At 45.1% G+C, this 25,255-nt stretch overlaps 1 protein-coding gene across 1 annotated transcript in view; it reads left to right on the plus strand.

Annotated features, from left to right (window-relative positions):
- LOC130115333 (collagen alpha-1(IV) chain-like) overlaps positions 1 to 25,255 on the plus strand; it is a 204,537-nt gene that overhangs the window by 21,066 nt on the left and 158,216 nt on the right. The window contains exons 8-9 of the mRNA XM_056282942.1: positions 20,447 to 20,494; positions 21,620 to 21,694. Coding sequence (XP_056138917.1) covers positions 20,447 to 20,494; positions 21,620 to 21,694 — 123 coding nt within the window. The remainder of the gene's footprint in view (positions 1 to 20,446; positions 20,495 to 21,619; positions 21,695 to 25,255) is intronic.

Raw genomic sequence — 25,255 nt, forward strand, 5'->3', positions numbered from 1 at the left:
GGTTCTACTATTTCTACCTTTGTTGGTGTGGCTGTGTTTCTGAGCTTGTACTACTATTTCTACCTGTATTGGTGTGGCTGTGTTTCTGAGATGATTCTACTATTTCTACCTGTACTGGTGTGGCTGTGTTTCTGAGATGGTTCTACTATTTCTACCTCTATTGGTGTGGCTGTGTTTCTGAGCTGGTTCTACTATTTCTACCTGTATTGGTGTAGCTGTGATTCTGAGCTGGTACTACTATTTCTACCTGTACTGGTGTGGCTGTGTTTCTGAGATGATTCTACTATTTCTACCTGTACTGGTGTGGCTGTGTTTCTGAGCTTGTACTACTATTTCTACCTCTATTGGTGTAGCTGTGTTTCTTAGCTGGTTCTACTATTTCTACCTGTATTGGTGTGGCTGGGTTTCTGAGATGGTTCTACTATTTCTACCTGTACTGGTGTGGCTGTGTTTCTGAGATGATTCTACTATTTCTACCTCTATTGGTATAGCTGTGTTTCTGAGCTGGTTCTACTATTTCTACCTCTATTGGTGTGGCTGTGTTTCTGAGCTGGTTCTACTATTTCTACCTGTATTGGTGTAGCTGTGTTTCTGAGATGGTTCTACTATTTCTACCTCTATTGGTGTGGCTGTGTTTCTGAGCTGGTTCTACTATTTCTACCTCTATTGATGTGGCTGTGTTTCTTAGCTGGTTCTACTATTTCTACCTCTATTGATGTGGCTGTGTTTCTGATATGGTTCTACTATTTCTACCTGTATTGGTGTGGCTGTGTTTCTGAGCTGGTTCTACTATTTCTACCTGTATTGGTGTGGCTGTGTTTCTGAGATGGTTCTACTATTTCTACCTCTATTGGTGTGGCTGTGTTTCTTAGCTGGTTCTACTATTTCTACCTGTATTGGTGTGGCTGTGTTTCTGAGCTGGTTCTACTATTTCTACCTGTATTGGTGTGGCTGTGTTTCTGAGATGGTTCTACTATTTCTACCTGTATTGGTGTGGCTGTGTTTCTGAGCTGGTTCTACTATTTCTACCTGTATTGGTGTGGCTGTGTTTCTTAGCTGGTTCTACTATTTCTACCTTTGTTGGTGTGGCTGTGTTTCTTAGCTGGTTCTACTATTTCTACCTCTATTGGTGTGGATGTGTTTCTGAGCTGGTTCTACTATTTCTACCTGTATTGGTGTGGCTGTGTTTCTGAGCTGGTTCTACTATTTCTACCTCTATTGGTGTGGCTGTGTTTCTGATATGGTTCTACTATTTCTACCTCTATTGGTGTGGCTGTGTTTCTGATATGGTTCTACTATTTCTACCTGTATTGGTGTGGCTGTGTTTCTGAGCTGGTTCTACTATTTCTACCTGTATTGGTGTGGCTGTGTTTCTGAGATGGTTCTACTGTTTCTACCTCTATTGGTGTGGCTGTGTTTCTGAGCTGGTTTTACTATTTCTACCTGTATTGGTGTGGCTGTGTTTCTGAGCTGGTTCTACTATTTCTACCTGTATTGGTGTGGCTGTGTTTCTGAGCTGGTTCTACTATTTCTACCTGTACTGGTGTGGCTGTGTTTCTGAGCTGGTTCTACTATTTCTACCTCTATTGGTGTGGCTGTGTTTCTGAGCTGGTTCTACTATTTCTACCTGTATTGGTGTGGCTGTGTTTCTGAGCTGGTTCTACTATTTCTACCTGTATTGGTGTGGCTGTGTTTCTTAGCTGGTTCTACTATTTCTACCTCTATTGGTGTGGATGTGTTTCTGAGCTGGTTCTACTATTTCTACCTGTATTTGTGTGGCTGTGTTTCTGAGCTGGTTCTACTATTTCTACCTCTATTGGTGTGGCTGTGTTTCTGATATGGTTCTACTATTTCTACCTCTATTGGTGTGGCTGTGTTTCTGATATGGTTCTACTATTTCTACCTGTATTGGTGTGGCTGTGTTTCTGAGCTGGTTCTACTATTTCTACCTGTATTGGTGTGGCTGTGTTTCTGAGATGGTTCTACTGTTTCTACCTCTATTGGTGTGGCTGTGTTTCTGAGCTGGTTTTACTATTTCTACCTGTATTGGTGTGGCTGTGTTTCTGAGCTGGTTCTACTATTTCTACCTGTATTGGTGTGGCTGTGTTTCTGAGCTGGTTCTACTATTTCTACCTGTACTGGTGTGGCTGTGTTTCTGAGCTGGTTCTACTATTTCTACCTCTATTGGTGTGGCTGTGTTTCTGAGCTGGTTCTACTATTTCTACCTGTATTGGTGTGGCTGTGTTTCTGAGCTGGTTCTACTATTTCTACCTCTGTTGGTGTGGCTGTGTTTCTGAGATTGTTCTACTATTTCTACCTTTGTTGGTGTGGCTGTGTTTCTTAGATGGTTCTACTATTTCTACCTGTATTGGTGTGGCTGTGTTTCTGAGATGGTTCTACTATTTCTACCTGTATTGATGTGGCTGTGTTTCTGAGATGGTTCTACTATTTCTACCTTTGTTGGTATGGCTGTGTTTCTGATATGGCTCTACTATTTCTACCTGTATTGGTGTGGCTGTGTTTCTGAGCTGGTTCTACTATTTCTACCTGTATTGGTGTGGCTGTGTTTCTGATCTGGTTCTACTATTTCTACCTCTGTTGGTGTGGTTGTGTTTCTGAGCTGGTTCTACTATTTCTACCTGTATTGGTGTGGCTGTGTTTCTGAGATGGTTCTACTATTTCTACCTGTATTGGTGTGGCTGTGTTTCTGAGCTGGTTCTACTGTTTCTCTACCTGTATTGGTGTGGCTGTGTTTCTTAGCTGGTTCTACTATTTCTACCTTTGTTGGTGTGGCTGTGTTTCTTAGCTGGTTCTACTATTTCTACCTCTATTGGTGTGGATGTGTTTCTGAGCTGGTTCTACTATTTCTACCTCTATTGGTGTGGCTGTGTTTCTGAGCTGGTTCTACTATTTCTACCTCTATTGGTGTGGCTGTGTTTCTGATATGGTTCTACTATTTCTACCTCTATTGGTGTGGCTGTGTTTCTGATATGGTTCTACTATTTCTACCTGTATTGGTGTGGCTGTGTTTCTGAGATGGTTCTACTGTTTCTACCTCTATTGGTGTGGCTGTGTTTCTGAGCTGGTTCTACTATTTCTACCTGTATTGGTGTGGCTGTGTTTCTGAGCTGGTTCTACTATTTCTACCTGTATTGGTGTGGCTGTGTTTCTGAGCTGGTTCTACCATTTCTACCTGTACTGGTGTGGCTGTGTTTCTGAGATGGTTCTACTATTTCTACCTGTATTGGTGTGGCTGTGTTTCTGAGCTGGTTCTACTATTTCTACCTGTATTGGTGTGGCTGTGTTTCTGAGCTGGTTCTACTATTTCTACCTGTATTGGTGTGGCTGTGTTTCTGAGCTGGTTCTACTATTTCTACCTCTGTTGGTGTGGCTGTGTTTCTTAGCTGGTTCTACTATTTCTACCTTTGTTGGTGTGGCTGTGTTTCTGAGATGGTTCTACTATTTCTACCTGTATTGGTGTGGCTGTGTTTCTGAGATGGTTCTACTATTTCTACCTGTATTGATGTGGCTGTGTTTCTGAGATGGTTCTACTATTTCTACCTTTGTTGGTATGGCTGTGTTTCTGATATGGTTCTACTATTTCTACCTGTATTGGTGTGGCTGTGTTTCTGAGCTGGTTCTACTATTTCTACCTGTATTGGTGTGGCTGTGTTTCTGAGATGGTTCTACTATTTCTACCTGTATTGGTGTGGCTGTGTTTCTGATCTGGTTCTACAATTTCTACCTCTGTTGGTGTGGCTGTGTTTCTGAGATGGTTCTACTATATCTACCTCTATTGGTGTGGCTGTGTTTCCGAGATGGTTCTACTGTTTCTACCTGTATTGGTGTGGCTGTGTTTCTGAGCTGGTTCTACTATTTCTACCTGTATTGGTGTGGCTGTGTTTCTGAGATGGTTCTACTATTTCTACCTCTTTTGGTTTGGCTGTGTTTCTTAGCTGGTTCTACTGTTTCTACCTGTATTGGTGTGGCTGTGTTTCTGAGCTGGTTCTACTATTTCTACCTGTATTGATGTGGCTGTGTTTCTGAGATGGTTCTACTATTTCTACCTGTATTGGTGTGGCTGTGTTTCTGAGATGGTTCTACTATTTCTACCTGTATTGATGTGGCTGTGTTTCTGAGATGGTTCTACTATTTCTACCTCTATTGGTGTGGCTGTGTTTCTGAGATGGTTCTACTGTTTCTACCTGTATTGGTGTGGCTGTGTTTCTGAGATGGTTCTACTATTTCTACGTGTATTGGTGTGGCTGTGTTTCTGAGATGGTTCTACTGTTTCTACCTGTATTGGTGTGGCTGTGTTTCTGAGATGGTTCTACTATTTCTACCTCTATTGGTGTGGCTGTGTTTCTGAGATGGTTCTACTGTTTCTACCTGTATTGGTGTGGCTGTGTTTCTGAGATGGTTCTACTATTTCTACCTGTATTGGTGTGGCTGTGTTTCTGATCTGGTTCTACAATTTCTACCTCTGTTGGTGTGGCTGTGTTTCTGAGATGGTTCTACTATATCTACCTCTATTGGTGTGGCTGTGTTTCCGAGATGGTTCTACTGTTTCTACCTGTATTGGTGTGGCTGTGTTTCTGAGCTGGTTCTACTATTTCTACCTGTATTGGTGTGGCTGTGTTTCTGAGATGGTTCTACTATTTCTACCTCTTTTGGTTTGGCTGTGTTTCTTAGCTGGTTCTACTGTTTCTACCTGTATTGGTGTGGCTGTGTTTCTGAGCTGGTTCTACTATTTCTACCTGTATTGATGTGGCTGTGTTTCTGAGATGGTTCTACTATTTCTACCTGTATTGGTGTGGCTGTGTTTCTGAGATGGTTCTACTATTTCTACCTGTATTGATGTGGCTGTGTTTCTGAGATGGTTCTACTATTTCTACCTCTATTGGTGTGGCTGTGTTTCTGAGATGGTTCTACTGTTTCTACCTGTATTGGTGTGGCTGTGTTTCTGAGCTGGTTCTACTATTTCTACGTGTATTGGTGTGGCTGTGTTTCTGATATGGTTCTACTATTTCTACCTGTACTGGTGTGGCTGTGTTTCTTAGGTGGTTCTACTATTTCTACCTGTATTGGTGTGGCTGTGTTTCTGAGCTGGTTCTACTATTTCTACCTGTATTGGTGTGGCTGTGTTTCTGAGCTGGTTCTACTATTTCTACCTGTATTGGTGTGGCTGTGTTTCTGAGATGGTTCTACTATTTCTACCTGTATTGGTGTGGCTGTGTTTCTGAGCTGGTTCTACTGTTTCTCTAGAACCGCCGGGCCAGTGGGTGACAGTGTCAGGGTTAGGGTTAGGGTTAGGGTTAGGGTTAGGGTTAGGGTTAGGGTACTGTTTCTCTAGAACCGCCGGGCCAGTGGGTGACAGTGTCAGGGTTAGGGTTAGGGTTAGGGTACTGTTTCTCTAGAACCGCCGGGCCAGTGGGTGACAGTGTCAGGGTTAGGGTTAGGGTTAGGGTACTGTTTCTCTAGAACCGCCGGGCCAGTGGGTGACAGTGTCAGGGTTAGGGTTAGGGTTAGGGTTAGGGTTAGGGTACTGTTTCTCTAGAACCGCTGGGCCAGTGGGTGACAGTGTCAGTGTTAGGGTTAGGGTTAGGGTTAGGGTTAGGGTTAGGGTACTGTTTCTCTAGAACCGCCGGGCCAGTGGGTGACAGTGTCAGGGTTAGGGTTAGGGTTAGGGTTAGGGTTAGGGTACTGTTTCTCTAGAACCGCCGGGCCAGTGGGTGACAGTGTCAGGGTCAGGGTTAGGGTTAGGGTTAGGGTACTGTTTCTCTAGAACCGCCGGGCCAGTGGGTGACAGTGTCAGGGTCAGGGTTAGGGTTAGGGTTAGGGTACTGTTTCTCTAGAACCGCCGGGCCAGTGGGTGACAGTGTCAGGGTCAGGGTTAGGGTTAGGGTTAGGGTACTGTTTCTCTAGAACCGCCGGGCCAGTGGGTGACAGTGTCAGGGTCAGGGTTAGGGTTAGGGTTAGGGTACTGTTTCTCTAGAACCACCGGGCCAGTGGGTGACAGTGTCAGCTTTACACCATGTCTTCTGTAGAATGACCACGTAAATATATTTAAGGTTTCTTTTGAATTCTGGGCTAAACGCTCCAGGGCTGAACATTTTAGCCCCGTGTGTGTGTGTGTGTCTGTGTGTGTGTGTGTGTGTGTGTGTGTCTTGGGGTGTGTCTCATTCTGACACTAGTTCGGTTTATTGCAGATGTCCTGGAGGAACCGGTTAATCTCACTCATCCCTTCAGTGTCCACTCGTCCTTGCGTGACCTCTGCGTAGCTGCGTGGGGCCTGCTGTGGTTCTGCATGCTGCTGTTGTGGGGTGGGGCTGGGCGGGGCCCAAGGGCCAGGCTCTTGCTTCTGGTGGAGTCTCTGGTTTGGTGAGGGGTAGTAGCCTGGGCCAGTGCCTGTCTGGCTGTGTCGCTGGAGGTGGGGATATTCTGGTGGGGTGGGGTGGGGGGGGGCTATGAAGTGCGCTGAGTCTGGGTGGATGTCTGGGAGGTCTTTGGCTCCTGACAGGCTGAGGCATAGTGAGAGTCTCTGGGAGGTCTTTGGCTCCTGGTGAGTTCTGGGTCCCTGGGAGGTCCTCTGGCTGGTATGAGATGGAAGCTTTGGTGGCCCAATGCCACATCTTTTAGGGTTTTGGTAAACACGCCCACTGCCTGCCTTTTTAAGTGGCGGTGGGCGTACAGGTGCTCGGGAGCTATGTGTGGATGACGTGCAACGTGCACATTGGGGAGTGAGGCACACCCTCTGGTGATGTCAGTGATCACCCTATCGATGGTCTTAGGGTGAAAGTCTTTTCGGGGTAGCAGGGTAGAAATGGTGATGTGTGAGTCTGGGAAGGACACGGACGCTTTCTCTGCTATTTTGGTGACCAGTCTACCAACCTTTTCCTGTTCCTCTTGCAAGTTGTCGGTGCCGGTGTGGATCAGAATATGGCCTGGAGAGTCCGCGGTGGTGTAGCGGTCTAAGCATCGGCTTTGTGTCCATGCAGTTGCCCACTGGGGACTGGGGTTCGCGCCCCGGTCTCGTCAAATCCGACTATGGCCGGACTCGACGAAGCAGCGATATTGGCAACGCTGTCTTCGGGAGGGGGGCGGAGTCGGCTTGTGTTCGTCACATGAATGCGTCTCTGGGTGTGTCGGAAAAAACAGTGGTTCGGCCTGGAGTCGCCTTGTCACGAAAGTGGCGAGGCGACTCCTTCGAGACTGCCAGCCGGAGAGATGCAGCTGGCAAACGCACGTAGTACGAGGGTGGGCGTTTGAATTAAAATAGGGATCGATTGGCCACTAAATTGGGAGAAAAAGGGAAAAAATCAGAAATACATTTTTTTAAGAATATGGCCTGGAGTGCCAAACTCAGGACTCAGGACTCCCAGCATACACCATGAGTGAGAGAGAGAGAGAGAGAGTTGATGATAACAGACAAAATTACCTGCTAAACACTGAAAACATCTGGCCTGCAGACAAAATAACCTGCTAGACACTGAAAACATCTGGCCTGCAGACAAAATAACCTGCTAGACACTGAAAACATCTGGCCTGCAGACAAAATAACCTGCTAGACACTGAAAACATCTGGCCTGCAGACAAAATAACCTGCTAGACACTGAAAACATCTGGCCTGCAGACAAAATAACCTGCTAGACACTGAAAACATCTGGCCTGCAGACAAAATAACCTGCTAGACACTGAAAACATCTGCCCTGCAGACAAAATAACCTGCTAGACACTGAAAACATCTGGCCTGCAGACAAAATAACCTGCTAAACACTGAAAACATCTGCCCTGCAGACAAAATAACCTGCTAGACACTGAAAACATCTGGCCTGCAGACAAAATAACCTGCTAGACACTGAAAACATCTGCCCTGCAGACAAAATAACCATCTAGACACTGAAAACATCTGGCCTGCAGACAAAATAACCTGCTAAACACTGAAAACATCTGGCCTACAGACAAAATAACCTGCTAAACACTGAAAACATCTGGCCTGCAGACAAAATAACCTGCTAGACACTGAAAACATCTGGCCTGCAGACAAAATAACCTGCTAGACACTGAAAACATCTGGCCTGCAGACAAAATAACCTGCTAGACACTGAAAACATCTGGCCTGCAGACAAAATAACCTGCTAAACACTGAAAACATCTGCCCTGCAGACAAAATAACCTGCTAGACACTGAAAACATCTGGCCTGCAGACAAAATAACCTGCTAGACACTGAAAACATCTGCCCTGCAGACAAAATAACCATCTAGACACTGAAAACATCTGGCCTACAGACAAAATAACCTGCTAGACACTGAAAACATCTGCCCTGCAGACAAAATTACCTGCTAAACACTGAAAACATCTGGCCTACAGACAAAATAACCTGCCACACACTGAAAACATCTGGCCTGCAGACAAAATAACCTGCTAGACACTGAAAACATCTGGCCTACAGACAAAATAACCTGCTAGACACTAAAAACATCTGGCCTACAGACAAAATAACCTGCTACACACTGAAAACATCTGCCCTGCAGACAAAATAACCTGCTAGACACTGAAAACATCTGGCCTACAAACAGAATTACCTGCTAGACACTGAAAACATCTGGCCTGCAGACAAAATAACCTGCTAGACACTGAAAACATCTGGCCTGCAGACAAAATAACCTGCTAGACACTGAAAACATCTGGCCTGCAGACAAAATAACCTGCTACACACTGAAAACATCTGCCCTGCAGACAAAATAACCTGCTAGACACTGAAAACATCTGCCCTGCAGACAAAATAACCTGCTAAACACTGAAAACATCTGGCCTGCAGACAACCTGCTAGACACTGAAAACATCTGGCCTGCAGACAAAATAACCTGCTAGACACTGAAAACATCTGCCCTGCAGACAAAATAACCTGCTAGACACTGAAAACATCTGCCCTGCAGACAAAATAACCTGCTAGACACTGAAAACATCTGCCCTACAGTCAAAATAACCTGCTAGACACTAAAAACATCTGCCCTGCAAACAAAATAACCTGCTAGACACTGAAAACATCTGGCCTGCAGACAAAATAACCTGCTAGACACTAAAACATCTGGCCTACAGACAAAATAAGCTGCTACACACTGAAAATATCTGCCCTGCAGACAAAATAACCTGCTAGACACTGAAAACATCTGGCCTACAGACAAAATTACCTGCTAAACACTGCTAACATCTGCCCTGCAGACAAAATAACCTGCTAGACACTAAAAACATCTGGCCTGCAGACAAAATAACCTGCTAGACACTGAAAACATCTGGCCTGCAGACAAAATAACCTGCTAGACACTGAAAACATCTGGCCTGCAGACAAAATAACCTGCTACACACCGAAAACATCTGCCCTAGAGACAAAATAACCTGCTACACACTGAAAACATCTGCCCTGCAGACAAAATAACCTGCTAGACACTGAAAACATCTGGGCTGCAGACAACATAACCTGCTAGACACTGAAAACATCTGGCCTGCAGACAAAATAACCTGCTAGACACTGAAAACATCTGCCCTGCAGACAAAATAACCTGCTAGACCCTGAAAACATCTGGCCTGCAGACAAAATAACCTGCTAGACACTGAAAACATCTGGCCTACAGACAAAATAACCTGCTAGACACTGAAAACATCTGGCCTTCAGACAAAATAACCTGCTAGACACTAAAAACATTTAACCTGCAGACAACATAACCTGCTAGACACTGAAAACATCTGGCCTACAGACAAAATAACCTGCTAGACACTGAAAACATCTGCCCTGCAGACAAATAACCTGCTACACACTGAAAACATCTGCCCTGCAGACAAAATAACCTGCTAGACACTGAAAACATCTGGCCTTCAGACAAAATAACCTGCTAGACACTGAAAACATCTGGCCTACAGACAAAATAACCTGCTAGACACTAAAAACATCTGGCCTACAGACAAAATAACCTGCTACACACTGAAAACATCTGCCCTGCAGACAAAATAACCTGCTAGACACTGAAAACATCTGGCCTACAAACAGAATTACCTGCTAGACACTGAAAACATCTGGCCTGCAGACAAAATAACCTGCTAGACACTGAAAACATCTGGCATGCAGACAAAATAACCTGCTAGACACTGAAAACATCTGGCCTGCAGACAAAATAACCTGCTACACACTGAAAACATCTGCCCTGCAGACAAAATAACCTGCTAGACACTGAAAACATCTGCCCTGCAGACAAAATAACCTGCGAAACACTGAAAACATATGGCCTGCAGACAACATAACCTGCTAGACACTGAAAACATCTGGCCTGCAGACAAAATAACCTGCTAGACACTGAAAACATCTGCCCTGCAGACAAAATAACCTGCTAGACACTGAAAACATCTGCCCTGCAGACAAAATAACCTGCTACACACTGAAAACATCTGCCCTACAGTCAAAATAACCTGCTAGACACTAAAAACATCTGCCCTGCAAACAAAATAACCTGCTAGACACTGAAAACATCTGGCCTACAGACAAAATAACCTGCTAGACACTGAAAACATCTGCCCTGCAGACAAATAACCTGCTACACACTGAAAATATCTGCCCTGCAGACAAAATAACCTGCTAGACACTGAAAACATCTGGCCTACAGACAAAATTACCTGCTAAACACTGCTAACATCTGCCCTGCAGACAAAATAACCTGCTAGATACTAAAAACATCTGGCCTGCAGACAAAATAACCTGCTAGACACTGAAAACATCTGGCCTGCAGACAAAATAACCTGCTAGACACTGAAAACATCTGGCCTGCAGACAAAATAACCTGCTACACACTGAAAACATCTGCCCTAGAGACAAAATAACCTGCTACACACTGAAAACATCTGCCCTGCAGACAAAATAACCTGCTACACACTGAAAACATCTGCCCTGCAGACAAAATAACCTGCTAGACACTGAAAACATCTGGGCTGCAGACAACATAACCTGCTAGACACTGAAAACATCTGGCCTGCAGACAAAATAACCTGCTAGACACTGAAAACATCTGCCCTGCAGACAAAATAACCTGCTAGACCCTGAAAACATCTGGCCTGCAGACAAAATAACCTGCTAGACACTGAAAACATCTGGCCTACAGACAAATAACCTGCTAGACACTGAAAACATCTGGCCTTCAGACAAAATAACCTGCTAGACACTAAAAACATTTAACCTGCAGACAACATAACCTGCTAGACACTGAAAACATCTGGCCTACAGACAAAATAACCTGCTAGACACTGAAAACATCTGCCCTGCAGACAAATAACCTGCTACACACTGAAAACATCTGCCCTGCAAACAAAATAACCTGCTAGACACTGAAAACATCTGGCCTGCAGACAAAATAACCTGCTAGACACTAAAAACATCTGGCCTGCAGACAAAATAACCTGCTAGACACTGAAAACATCTGGCCTACAGACAAAATAACCTGCTAGACACTGAAAACATCTGCCCTGCAGAAAAATAACCTGCTACACACTGAAAACATCTGCCCTGCAGACAAAATAACCTGCTAGACACTGAAACCATCTGCCCTGCAGACAAAATAACCTGCTAGATTCTGAAAACATCTGCCTTGCAGACAAAATAACTTGCTAAACACTGAAAACATCTGGCCTACAGACAAAATAACCTGCTAGACACTGAAAACATCTGGCCTGCAGACAAAATAACCTGCTAGACACTAAAAACATCTGGCCTGCAGACAAAATAACCTGCTAGACACTGAAAACATCTGGCCTACAGACAAAATAACCTGCTAGACACTGAAAACATCTGGCCTGCAGACAAAATAACCTGCTAGACACTAAAAACATCTGCCCTGCAGACAAAATAACCTGCTAGACACTGGATAATTGGGCCACATTTACTGACAGCAGGTCGCCCTCAGTAAACACTCACTCACATCCCGACTCCCAGCATGCACCATGAGTGAGAGAGAGAGAGAGAGAGAGAGAGAGAGAGAGAGAGAGAGAGAGAGAGAAGAGAGAGAGAGAGAGAGTTGATGATAACAATGATACGCAACGGGGTAAACCTTTCTGAAGAGCTCCTGGTTTAATATGGAACTTTTGGATTGTTAGGAGAGCGATAAACATGTAGATCAACAGAACTACCTCCATAAAGAAGATCGTTAGCTGGGAAACCTCAGTGTAGGTGTATTTTATTTTACCCGAGTGTGATTCGCTAAGCAAAGCAAGCCAACATTACTGGCTAGCTGGCTAACCATTTAGCCCAACACAAAGCAAGCTAACGTTACTAGCTAGCTGGCTAACCAGTTAGCCCCTACACAAAACAAGCTAATGTTAATGGCTTGCTGTCTAACCAGTTAGCCCCTTGTTGTGTTGCTAAGGTACCACTCGAAGACACACGTCTGTTAGCATACGCTTCTTTACTTGAACAACCCACATCACACTCCTTCTCCCCTCTTACAGTCACTTACATCCTATCTTGTCCTCTAGCTCCCCCTACTGTCCTCCAACTTTGGTGCTTATGCTGAACTTCATAAGCTATGAGCAGTCTTACAATAACAACAAAATACCTTAACCGTAAAACAAATAACAGTTTCGAAATAAGTCTCATACAGACAGTACTAGGTCTATAAGAAATAACAGTCTCGAAATAACAGTTTCATACCAACAATAGGCTACTGTTTTAGTTTACCGTCCTCACATAACATAGGCCTGTGCCCAAGCGGGCGGCCTCCTGACCCTGACCTCTCGCAGAGGGGGCTGAGCATGTAGTGGGTCAGGCTGGACTCGGCTACAGTCTATGTCAGGCCCCTTTCGAGGAATGGCCTGCCCAGGGTCCATGTGACCACGAAGGAGTAGGGCTGATGTGAGATAGGATGCATTCCAGGTGCGCCCATCAGACAGTCTGTAAGTGTACTGGCCTCTTTGCTCATGCACCTGAAGAGGGCGAGAGTACTTTGATTGTCTCTTGCGTGGTATACCTGGTCTCCTAACTCTGACCCAAGACCCAGGAGGAAAGTGCACTGTTTTTGCCCTTCTCTTCTTGTCTGCATACTCCTTCATCTTCCTCTGCTTCTCTTTCACTGTTTGTGCTGTGTTTTGTGCTTGTAGGGATGTGACAGGCTGTGGTTTGTGGAGGCCTGTCACATGGAGTTTGGTGTGCATTTGACATCCATGCAACAGCTCTGTAGGGGAATATTGAGTGGTGGCATGCCCTGTAGACCTGGAGAAGTCTCTGGTTGATGCTGTCCACTCCTTTCCCTCTATTTTCGCAGTCAGTAGACTATCCTTTACATTAAACACCCAGGCCCTTGTGAAAAAGGCCCAACAACACCTGCATTTCCTGAGGAGGCTGAGGAGCGCCCGTCTACCCCCCAAAATTCTCACCAACTTCTACCTCTGCACCATAGAGAGCATCCTGACCATCTGCATCTCAGTGTGGTACGGCAACTGCACCTCAGTAGACCAGAAAGCTCTGCAGCGGGTAGTCAAGGCGGCCCAGCATATCACCGGTACCCAGCTCCCAGCCATAAAATACATTTATCACAAACGCTGCCTTCAAAGGGGTCTGAGCATCAGCAGAGATCCCACCCACCCCAACCACAGACTGTTCTCCCCCCTGTGCTCTGGGAGGCGCTACAGGAGCCTCAGAGCCCACACTACCAGGCTCAAAAACAGCTTCTTTCCACAAGCTGTTGCCCACCTGAACCTGGCCACCCACTGAATGTCTGTAGATATTTTTAAATATTTTGTACTGCAGCTCTTTTTTTTAACTAATTTTTAGCTTTTGGTCTTCATGTGTGTATATCTTATATTGTGTTTGCTGTGTTTGTCTGTGTCTGTCTTGCACTGTTTGGTGAAGCCACAGCCCTCATTTCATTTTTAACATGTGCCTGCACATTGTTTTTAATGACAATAAATTGAATTGAATTGAATTGAATTGAATCCTTCAGACATCGATGAAATCTCTCAATTTCCCCATTGGCCTGGGGGTAGTAGAGTGAGGAGCGTTTGTGTGCAATTCCCTTGTCCTTGAGAAAAGATTCAATTTCCTGTGAAATCAGTTGACTACCATTGTCTGACATTAACTCTTCTGGGTTTCCTTCCCTACTTAACACTGTAGACAGGAAGTGGATCACTGATGCAGAAGTAACTTAGGACATGAATGCAACCTCAGGCCACTTGACGGTAATAGCAAAATGGCAACCAGGGGCTGTGGACTCAAAAGGGCCTACAATGTCTCTTGCTACTTTTTCCCAGGCAGCATCTGGGAATAGAACAGGTTGCACAGGCATAGTATGTGTAACAGCTGTCTTGTCATGCTGCTGACATGTGAGACAAGATTTGATTGTGGCTTCGACTTGTGCATCCATCCCAGGCCACCAGTAGAGGTCTCTGAGACGTTGTTTCATTCTGACGATGTCCTGATGTGTCTCGTGAGCCAGTCGTATTAGTTGTGGCTGCAGTTGCTGTGGCACCAGTAGACGGTGGTCTCCCCACAGGACACATCCATCCACTTCGGGCAGTTCTGCTCTCAGTCTGTAGTAGGGTGTCAGTGTTGGATCCAGACCTGAGTGTGGCCATTTTGTGGCGATGAACTCGCAGAGCTGTGACTGAACAGGGCATGCTTGACAGGCCTCCCTGAATTCATCTGCAGACACAGCTGAGAAGCTGCCAATGAGTGCCACCACCTCCAGCTCGTCCTCCTGTCCCTGATCAGCAGTTAGCAACGGGAGCCTGGTCAGACAGTCAGCTGTGACATTTTCTGTGCCAGGTCTGTACTGCATGTCATAATTAAACGACAGCAACCTAGCTGACCACCTAGGTATATGCATGCCAGCTCTGTCCAGCCCTTTAGAGGGGAGTAGTGTAGTGAGGGAGCTGTGGTCTGTACGTAACGTGAAGCGTCTGCCCCACAGACAGGTCCTCCATTTCTCTGTAGCCCAGACACACCCCAAAGCTTCTTTCTCTACCGTGGAGTACTTCCGCTCTGCTGTGATGCGAACGCCACTATTCTCTTTGAGTTGTCTGGGTGTATTTGATTCAGCACAGCCCCAACCCCATAATCTGAAACGTCAGTGGTTACGATGGTGGGCAGATCAGGGTCAACGAGGTCAGCACAGGGCTGTGTACAATCAACTGTTTCACTGTTTCAAAGCTCTGCTGTGCACTTGCAGTCCAGACATATGCAGCATCTCCTCACAACAGGCTGCACATAGGCTCCACCACTGAGGAGTAGTTGGGAATGAACTTTGCATACCATGAAGTTAGCCCCAGAAAGCGGAGGCCAGAGGCATCCTTGGGGGCAGGTGCCTGCAACACTGCTTCCACATGACAGGGGTCTGGCTGTATCCCCTGGGCTGACACCCTGTGGCCCAGGAAGCCAAGCTCTTCCTGCCTGAATTTGCACTTTGCCATGTTCAGTTTCAGTCCTGATGCACTGATGGCTTGGAGTGCTGCTCGGAGATGGGCATCATGTTGTTCCCTGGTCTTCCCATGGATGATCACATCATCCAAGTAGCATTGGCACTCGGGTAAGTCTTTCAGTATGGTCGTCATCATCCGCTGGAAGCAGCTAGGCCCTGAAGCCAGTCCATATGGGACACGTTTAATCCTGAAGAGACCCTCATGTGTGATGAAAGCTGTGAGATTTCTGCTGTCCTCATGGAGCAGCACCTGATGATATGCACTCTGCAGGTCCAGTGTGGAAAAAACAGTTCCCCCTCTGAGCTCTGAAAACATTTCCTCCATGTGTGGGAGAGGGTAGCTGTCCACCACTATAGCCTTATTGGGCTCCCTTAAGTCCACACATAACCTAATAGCTCCCTCTTTCTTTACGGTCACTACAATAGGGGAAACCCACTCTGATGACTCGATAGGCTCTATAATGTCCTGCCTTTGAAGCTTCTCAAGCTCCTGCGTAACTGTACCTCTCACTGCAAAAGGTAGGCGGCGCAGTCTTTGCTGAACTGGGGTCACATCTGTGCACACTTTGATTTTGTGAACAAATCCTTTTGCATAGATCAGTGTCTCCCCATTGCCCTGTTCTGAAATGGATGAAAAAGCGTCTGGGTGACATGTGACTGGGGAGCAGGTCGGTCTTGCAACCTGACCATTCACTACCTGCATATCAAGTCCAGCAAACAAGTCTCTGCCTAGAATGGCCGCGCCCAAGCGTGTAACATATATCTCACTCCTCATACTTTTACTGGCGTATGACACAGTGGCATGTAGAGTTCCACTCACAGGAACAGGATTGCCTCCGTAACTCACAAGTTTCAGTGTCGGTGTACTCAGTGGGGCGTTTGGGAAAGTTGCATTAACATTGTATTGGGAAAGATTGAAACGGCAGAGCCCGTGTCCAGCACAAGTTCCACATTTTGTGTTGTCTGTCCCTCAACAGCCATCTGTACTGTGCACATTATTTTATTCCCAGTGCGAGCTACAGTGTCTACATTTAATATAGTCACTTCAGGCACAGTGCTCTCTACTTGTTCCACATCATCTGTAATTCCACTTACTCTCTTTGGCCCCCTACACACCTTTGCAAAATGCCCCTATTTCCTGCAGTTATTACAGCGGGCCGTCCTGGCGGGGCAAGATGGGTAGGAAGCTTTATGATGGCGTGCTCCACATCTGAAGCATGTTAGCCCATGTCTCTTGGCATTGTCTCTCGTGGACGCTGGCGGTCCCCTGGTTGTGTCCACCGGCTGCACACCCACAGCTGCCGCGGGCGGCGCTGCAGCCGCAGTTCCCCGGCCCATGATTTTAGCATCAGATGTGACGGATTCAATTAGTCCAGCAATAGTCACAGCCTTTTCCAGAGTTAGGGGCCCCTCCAGCAGCAAACGCTCTCTCATCCGACTGGAGTTGGTCTTTCCCACCAACTGGTCCCGTAGCACGTCATCCTCAAACGTTTTAGAGTCGCACGTGGCAGCGAGTTCTCTCAGCGCGGACACGTGCCGTGCCTGGTTCTCCGTGATGCTGACTCCGGTGTCTAAACTTGTATCTTTCAGCCACCACCTTAACAGCAGGAAGGAGAAACATCGTCAGTGCAGCCACCGCTGCATCATAAGATTCATCTTAGCAAGTCAGTGTGTAAAATAATCTCTGCTCCTCAGCACCGAGGCTATGGAGGAGAAGCTCGCAGACACCTTTCCAAAGCACGTAGCCAGCTTGAAAAGCTTATCGAAGGCTCACCCGGAGACAGGAGGAGAGGTGGCATTGGGTTCACATCGCAGCCATCGTCGCCAATATGCTGTGTTGCTAAGGGACCACGCGAAGACACACGTCTGTTAGCATACGCTTCTTTACTTCAACCACCCACGTCACACTCCTCCTCCCCTCTTACAGGCACTTACATCCTATCTTGCCCTCTAGCTCCCCCTACTGTCCTCCAGCTGCATCAACTCAAGACGTCACACCCCTACACAGGCTTTTTCTAATCTTCCTACGCCGTGACCCTCAACTTTCCAACTAAAAGAAGAAAGAAAAAAAAAACGAAGAGAGCAAAGCTATTTTTTTTTCTATCAAAACAGGTAAAATGTCTTTCAAATAGACTCAAACAGTGTATGGCTATGGTTGTACATTACAGCCAGACGTACTGTGTTCCTGACCGTACAATTAAGGATCATCTTTTTTTGATACGGGACATTATTGCCATATCTAAGCTCCAGGAGCTGGATGTTGGCATGCTTTCCTTAGATCAAGAGAAGGCTTTTGACAGGATTGATCATTGCTATTTGTTCAAAACACTTCAAGGTTTTGGTTTTGGGGATACATTTGTTAACTGGATCAAGTTGTTGTATTCCGGAGCCAGTGTTCTGATGTAGGTAGGAGGTGGACTCAGCCAACCTGTCTCTGTTAAGAGAGGTATAAGACAGGGTTGTCCCTTATCTGGGATGCTGTACTCCCTGGCCATTGAACCGCGTTTATTTCAGCTCAGGCAGGGGCTCCCGGGGCTAACTTTTTTAGGGAACATCACCACTGCAGTTAGCTTATCAGCATATGCTGACGATGTCATGGTTTTCATAACAACTCAAAATGCTCTACAAACTCTCAAGCAGAAATTGGCCTTATACGAACAAGCTTCCTCTGCAAAAGTCAGTTGGTCAAAATCTGAGGGTCTCTTGCTGGGAGAGTGGAACAACAGAGAAAAGCCGACATTACCAGCGGGGCTGCAGTGGAATACAGAAGGGATAAAATGCCTAGGTGTCTTTCTAGGCAGTGACCGCTTCCTGAGCAAAAACTGGGAGGGTTTAACTGAAAAGGTCAGTGCCCGATTGTCTAGATGGACTTGGATCCAGCCTCAGTTGTCCTATAGGGGGAGAGTCTTGATTGTTAACAACTTGATTGCCTCGATGTTCTGGCACCGGTTTACAGTTGTAGAACCTCCGGACACACTGATATGGGAAGTACAGAAGACGCCGGTGAACTTCTTCTGGGGAGGCTGTCACTGGGCCAAGTCTGCTATACTGTTCCTACCAGTGCTGGAAGGAGGCCAGGACCTGATTGACCTCCGCAGTTGTATCATGGCTTTTCACCTTCAACCTGTGCAGCGCCTTTTATACCATGACCAGCGACTTTGGAGTGAAACAGCATCTGTTTTGCTTTGGAGGGTTATGAACCTGAACTATGACAAGCACTTGTTCCTTCTGGACCTGGCTGGCATGGATTTCATGACAACACCCTTCTATCAATCTGTTCTCCATGCTTGGGGAACGGTCTTACGCATCAACAGAGACTACTTCCAGCTCTATGGCAGTGTAGGGGAGGAACCACTGTTCTATAACCCACTGATACACTGCAGGTTGCTCAGCTCCGTAAGTGTACAGAGATCTCTCATAAGAGCTGGACTTACAAAGTTAATGTGTCTCAGATCAGGAGGACAGTGGAAGACGGCTGGCATTTTGAGCCAAGAGACTGGCTTTAAATCTCTTCGTTTGATGGAGAGGTTGTTGGAGGAAGTGATCAGCACACTTCCTGGCTTCTTCAGAGAGGCACAAGCAGAGGAGTGTGGAGAGGATCAGCCAGCTATATGGCTTGTTTTCCATCTTTGTCAATCCGTGCAGCAGTGGAGGAGCAGCAGGAAGTGAAGGGGGCCATTCTATCCTTCAAAACACCAGTACTACACGACTTCTTAAGTACATCATAGAAGGCCTTGTACACAGTCACTGTAAAGGTTCTCAGCAGACCATCACTAGCCGGCATGCAGGAGTTGAGGTGGTTGAGTGTGTTGGCACCAGGCTCATCCCCCAGGGGCAGCGGGAGGTCCCTGTACAAACCCCCCATAGAGAAACACACTGGGGATCTACAGTGGAGGGTGGCACATGGGGCTGTGGCTATTAACAGACATGTGGCACACATTGATCCTAGGGCAGGGAGTCACTGCTCTTTCTGTAATGATGAGGAAACCCTACAGCACTTATGGCTCAGATGTCCCAGGTTGGGCCCTCTTTTCTCTGTACTGCAGCAGTGGCTCAGAGGTTTAGGAGAGGTTCTCAAAGACAGCCTGTTTGTCTTTGGTCCGAGGTACACGGCAGCACAGTGTCGGCCTGTCAGCTTGGTTAATTTTCTGATAGGTCAGGCAAAAATTGGCATTTGGCTTAGTAGAAGGAACAAAATGAAAGGCACAGGGTCCACAGATGCTGCACTCATGTTCAGGGGTCTAGTTCTACACTCATGTTCAGGTGCTGCACTCATGTTCAGGGGTCTCATGGCTGCTCAGCTGAAAATTGAGTTCATGTTCTTCAAACTTATTTCAAACTTGGAAGGATTTATTTGTATTTGGGGACATGGGGATGTGCTGTCCACTGTAGAAAACCAAGCACTTCTTCTTAATTTCTGAAAAAAAAATAGGGGAAGGTCTGTATCCTTTTCTTTTTACTGTGTATGACAACTGTTGTGTTTTTCACTATGTAGTATATGAGTATTTGTGTTAATGTTGTTATCTTGATGTGAATGAAGAATTGGAACATTAAAGTCTTGGTTAAAGGTCTCTCTCTCTCTCTTTCTCTCTCTCTCTCTCTCTCTCTCTCTCTCTCTCTCTCTCTCTCTCTCTCTCTCTCTCTCTCTCTCTCTCTCTCTCTCTCTGTCTTTCTGAAATTGTTCCTTTAACTGCGCTGTACAGTAATTTTTTTGTCACTGAAAAGATTTTTTTGGATTTTTTTCAGTCTTTTCAATAAATGCTTTTTAAAAAAAAAAAATCTCTCTCTCTCTCCCTTTGAATTGACCCGGGGGTCTGTGATTGAAGATGAACTTATCTAAATGTATTCATGTAAAAGAGTGAATTTGTTAGTATTGTCAAAAGATGTGCCATTGATATATTTTGTTTTCCTGTTCAGTAAAGAGTTGTTTTAAAATTAAAAAAAAATCTCTCTGTCTCTCTTGCTGTCTCTCTCTCCTCTGTCTCTCTCACAGGGCCAGGAGGGTCTTAGTCCTGTGATTCCAGGACCCAGAGGACTGAAGGTAAGGTTGTCAGTGGGCTGAACAGTTAGCAGTGATGGGTCAGCTGACCAGTCCTGTGGTCATAGCTTGCAGTCATGTGATACCAGCGAGCATCATCACCGTGCTGAATACAGCCACAGACCCGTTGGCAATTAAATTTCAACTTCATTTTAAAATCTCTGTCAATTAAGGACCAGTTCACTCTGTCTGCTCATCTTCAGGGTTTGTTAGAATGAAAATATATCCCCACTGTTTATGCCTGCTCACTATTGAGAAGTACTGCTGTGATAAAAGAGGTTCTTGTGAAAATGTTACTGAACATGTGGCTATGAATGATGCAGGACAGGGCTGAGTGTCATGGGTTTGGCCAAAGTGTCTCAACTTTAAGAACATCTTGAGAAGTTTTCACTAGCTCTTCTAGAGGATGTTGTTTGGTAAAGGATGGTCCTTTGCAGCTTGGTGCACAGTAGTTGACTGATACTAGCTTTCTCAATACTGAGTCCACTTACAAGATGCTGTTACCCGTTGCTCAGTTGACTCCTAGCAACAGGACTGAAGGGCTTACGTTGGAAAACAGGAGTTTTCCTGTGAGCCAGTCAGCTGAGCGATGGATGGAGTGTGTTGAATGTGAGACTGACAGATGGTGTCTGATGGAGGCACAGATCTTGGGCAGTGCCTCAGACATGGATTGGCATGATTTAGAGTAATGTACATTCAAAAAATACTCTGAAAAGAGACTTATTCTAAACAGAGATCAATGAGTCAAAGTTGCTGAATCCAGAGACAAGCGATTCTGGAGTTTACAGGGTTGGTCTGGGTTGCTATGGGTTGTTTGTCGATGGTTAAAGAACATGTTTATTGTCTTTCCAGACTTCAATTTTGATAGATAAATGCTCACATTAGGCAGAGGGGGTGTGTTCAGACATCCCACTCATCTGAACTGATGGTATAGCAGTATGCAATATGACTCTACACAATAAAAATAAATCTAGAACTAAGATACCGCGTGACGTCCATGTGGCCTTAACTACTGCTTCTCCTTCATGGTTACACGTGTCTGTGCTGTATGACGGCTTATCTGAAGTGATGTGTGTCCTTGATAAATCCATGCCATGGACTCGAGCGTTTTCCTCTGCTTCTTGTCAGGGTGACAGAGGTCCACCTGGGATTCCGGGCCAGAAAGGAATCAAACTTTATGCCGAGGGACCAAAGGAACTCAAGGTTTGTCTGTCTGTCTGTCTACCTTTCTGTCTGTCCGTCTGGATTCACATCCACCTCTCTCTCTCTCTCTCTCTCTCTCTCTCTCTCTCTCTCTCTCTCTCTCTCTCTCTCTCTCTCTCTCTCTCTCTCTCTGTCTGTCTGTCTGTCTGTCTGTCTGTCTGTCTGTCTGTCTGGATTCACATCCACCTCTCTCTCTCTCTCTCTCTCTCTCTCTCTCTCTCTCTCTCTCTCTCTCTCTCTCTCTCTCTCTCTCTCTCTCTCTCTCTCTCTCTCTCTCTCTCTCTCTCTCTCTATGTCTGTCTGTCTGTCTGTCTGTCTGTCTGTCTGGATTCACATCCACCTCTCTCTCTCTCTCTCTCTCTCTCTCTCTCTCTCTCTCTCTCTCTCTGTCTGTCTGTCTGTCTGTCTGTCTGTCTGGATTCACATCCACCTCTCTCTCTCTCTCTCTCTCTCTCTCTGTCTGTCTGTCTGTCTGTCTGTCTGTCTGTCTGGATTCACATCCACCTCTCTCTCTCTCTCTCTCTCTCTCTCTCTCTCTCTCTCTCTCTCTCTCTCTCTCTCTCTCTCTCTCTCTCTCTCTCTCTCTCTCTCTCTCTGTCTGTCTGTCTGTCTGTCTGTCTGTCTGTCTGGATTCACATCCACCTCTCTCTCTCTCTCTCTCTCTCTCTCTCTCTCTCTCTCTCTCTCTCTCTCTCTCTCTCTCTGTCTGTCTGTCTGTCTGTCTGTCTGTCTGGATTCACATCCACCTCTCTCTCTCTCTCTCTCTCTCTGTCTGTCTGTCTGTCTGTCTGTCTGGATTCACATCCACCTCTCTCTCTCTCTCTCTCTCTCTCTCTCTCTCTCTCTCTCTCTCTCTCTCTCTCTCTCTCTCTCTCTCTCTCTCTGTCTGTCTGTCTGTCTGTCTGTCTGTCTGTCTGATTCACATCCACCTCTCTCTCTCTCTCTCTCTCTCTCTCTCTCTCTCTCTCTCTCTCTCTCTCTCTCTGTCTCTGTCTGTCTGTCTGTCTGTCTGGATTCACATCCACCTCTCTCTCTCTCTCTCTCTCTCTCTCTCTGTCTGTCTGTCTGTCTGTCTGTCTGTCTGTCTGTCTGGATTCACATCCACCTCTCTCTCTCTCTCTCTCTCTCTCTCTCTCTCTCTCTCTCTCTCTCTCTCTCTCTCTCTCTCTCTCTCTCTCTCTCTCTGTCTCTGTCTGTCTGTCTGGATTCACATCCACCTCTCTCTGTCTCTCTCTCTCTCTCTCTCTCTCTCTCTCTCTCTCTCTCTGTCTGTCTGTCTGTCTGTCTGTCTGTCTGTCTGTCTGTCTGTCTCTGTCTGTCTGTCTGTCTGTCTGTCTGTCTGTCTGGATTCACATCCACTTCTCTCTCTCTCTCTGTCTGTCTGTTCATGCGGATTCACATCCTCCTCTCAATTCAATTAAATATGTGCTTTACTGGCATGACATACGTTTTGTACATATTGCCAAAGCATGTAAAACAACAACCACACAACACAACAATGATTATAATAATAACAGCAACAACAATGATTATAATAATAACAGCAACAACAACAATGATTATGATATCCAACAACAACAGTAGCAATAGGTGGCGCCCCCCACTGTCTCTCAGGTTGTGGCAGGAAAATATAAATCTTGCTGCAATGCTCGCCGCTGCCCCCCTCCCAGGACCCCCCGCAGCTTACCTGCGTCCTCCATGTCCTGCTACTCTGGAGTCACATGTTCCAGCTCCTGGACAAAAGCCCGGCGCTGTTTTTCACATGTGTCACATTTAAGGAGGAAGTGTCCCTCTGTCTCCACCTCATCTGTCCTGCACTGACCACATGTTTGATGCTCTTTTGGCCCCCACGTCTTTTTGTGTCTCCCCTTTTCTATGGCTAGACTGTGGTCACTGAGCTGTATTTGGTGAGGGTCTGTCACTGCTTCCTGTCTCTGGCAGTTAAGAGGTGTTCTTCCAGATCATAGTTTGTTTTTAGGGCCCGATGGACTTCTAGTTTGTTTTGAGTTTTGATTTCAGCTTTCCAATGTTTCAGATAATTGTTCTTGCTTTGTTTTATAGCTGATTTATCCTCATGTTGGTTTGTTTTATAGTCTGATTTATCCTCATGTTGGTTTGTTTTATAGCTGATTTATCCTCATGTTGGTTGTTTTATAGCTGATTTATCCTCATGTTGGTTTGTTTTATAGTCTGATTTATACTCATGTTGGTTTGTTTTATAGTCTGATTTATCCTCATGTTGGTTTGTTTTATAGCTGATTTATCCTCATGTTGGTTTGTTTTATAGCTGATTTATCCTCATGTTGGTTTGTTTTACAGCTGATTTATCCTCATGTTGGTTTGTTTTATAGCTGATTTATCCTCATGTTGGTTTGTTTTATATTCTGATTTATCCTCATGTTGGTTTGTTTTATAGTCTGATTTATCCTCATGTTGGTTTGTTTTATAGCTGATTTATCCTCATGTTTGTTTGTTTTATAGCTGATTTATCCTCATGTTGGTTTGTTTTATAGCTGATTTATCCTCATGTTGGTTTGTTTTATAGCTGATTTATCCTCATGTTGGTTTGTTTTATAGCTGATTTATCCTCATGTTGGTTTGTTTTATAGCTGATTTATCCTCATGTTGGTTTGTTTTATAGCTGATTTATCCTCATGTTGTTTGTTTTATAGTCTGATTTATCCTCATGTTGGTTTGTTTTATAGTCTGATTTATCCTCATGTTTGTTTGTTTTATAGCTGATTTATCCTCATGTTGGTTTGTTTATAGCTGATTATCATGTTGTTTGTTTTAAGCTGATTATCCTCATGTTGGTTTGTTTTTATAGCTGATTTATCCTCATGTTGGTTTTGTTTTATAGCTGATTTATCTCATGTTGGTTTGTTTTATAGTCTGATTTATCCTCATGTTGTTTGTTTTATAGCTGATTTATCCTCATGTTGGTTTGTTTTATAGCTGATTTATCTCATGTGGTTGTTTTATAGCTGATTTATCCTCATGTTGGTTTGTTTTATAGCTGATTTATCCTCATGTTGGTTTGTTTTATAGCTGATTTATCCTCATGTTGGTTTGTTTTATAGCTGATTTATCCTCATGTTGTTTGTTTTATAGCTGATTTATCCTCATGTTGGTTTGTTTTATAGCTGATTTATCCTCATGTTGTTTGTTTTATAGCTGATTTATCCTCATGTTGGTTTGTTTTATAGCTGATTTATCCTCATGTTGGTTTGTTTTATAGCTGATTTATCCTCATGTTGGTTTGTTTTATAGCTGATTTATCCTCATGTTGGTTTGTTTTATAGCTGATTTATCCTCATGTTGGTTGTTTTATAGCTGATTTATCCTCATGTTGGTTTGTTTTATAGCTGATTTATCCTCATGTTGGTTTGTTTTATAGCTGATTTATCCTCATGTTGGTTTGTTTTATAGCTGATTTATCCTCATGTTGGTTTGTTTTATAGCTGATTATATCCTCATGTGGTTTGTTTTATAGTCTGATTTATCCTCATGTTGGTTTGTTTTATAGCTGATTTATCCTCATGTTTGTTTGTTTTATAGCTG

The sequence above is a fragment of the Lampris incognitus genome, chromosome 7 (genome assembly GCF_029633865.1).
Source record: "Lampris incognitus isolate fLamInc1 chromosome 7, fLamInc1.hap2, whole genome shotgun sequence".
Classification (NCBI taxonomy): domain Eukaryota; kingdom Metazoa; phylum Chordata; class Actinopteri; order Lampriformes; family Lampridae; genus Lampris; species Lampris incognitus.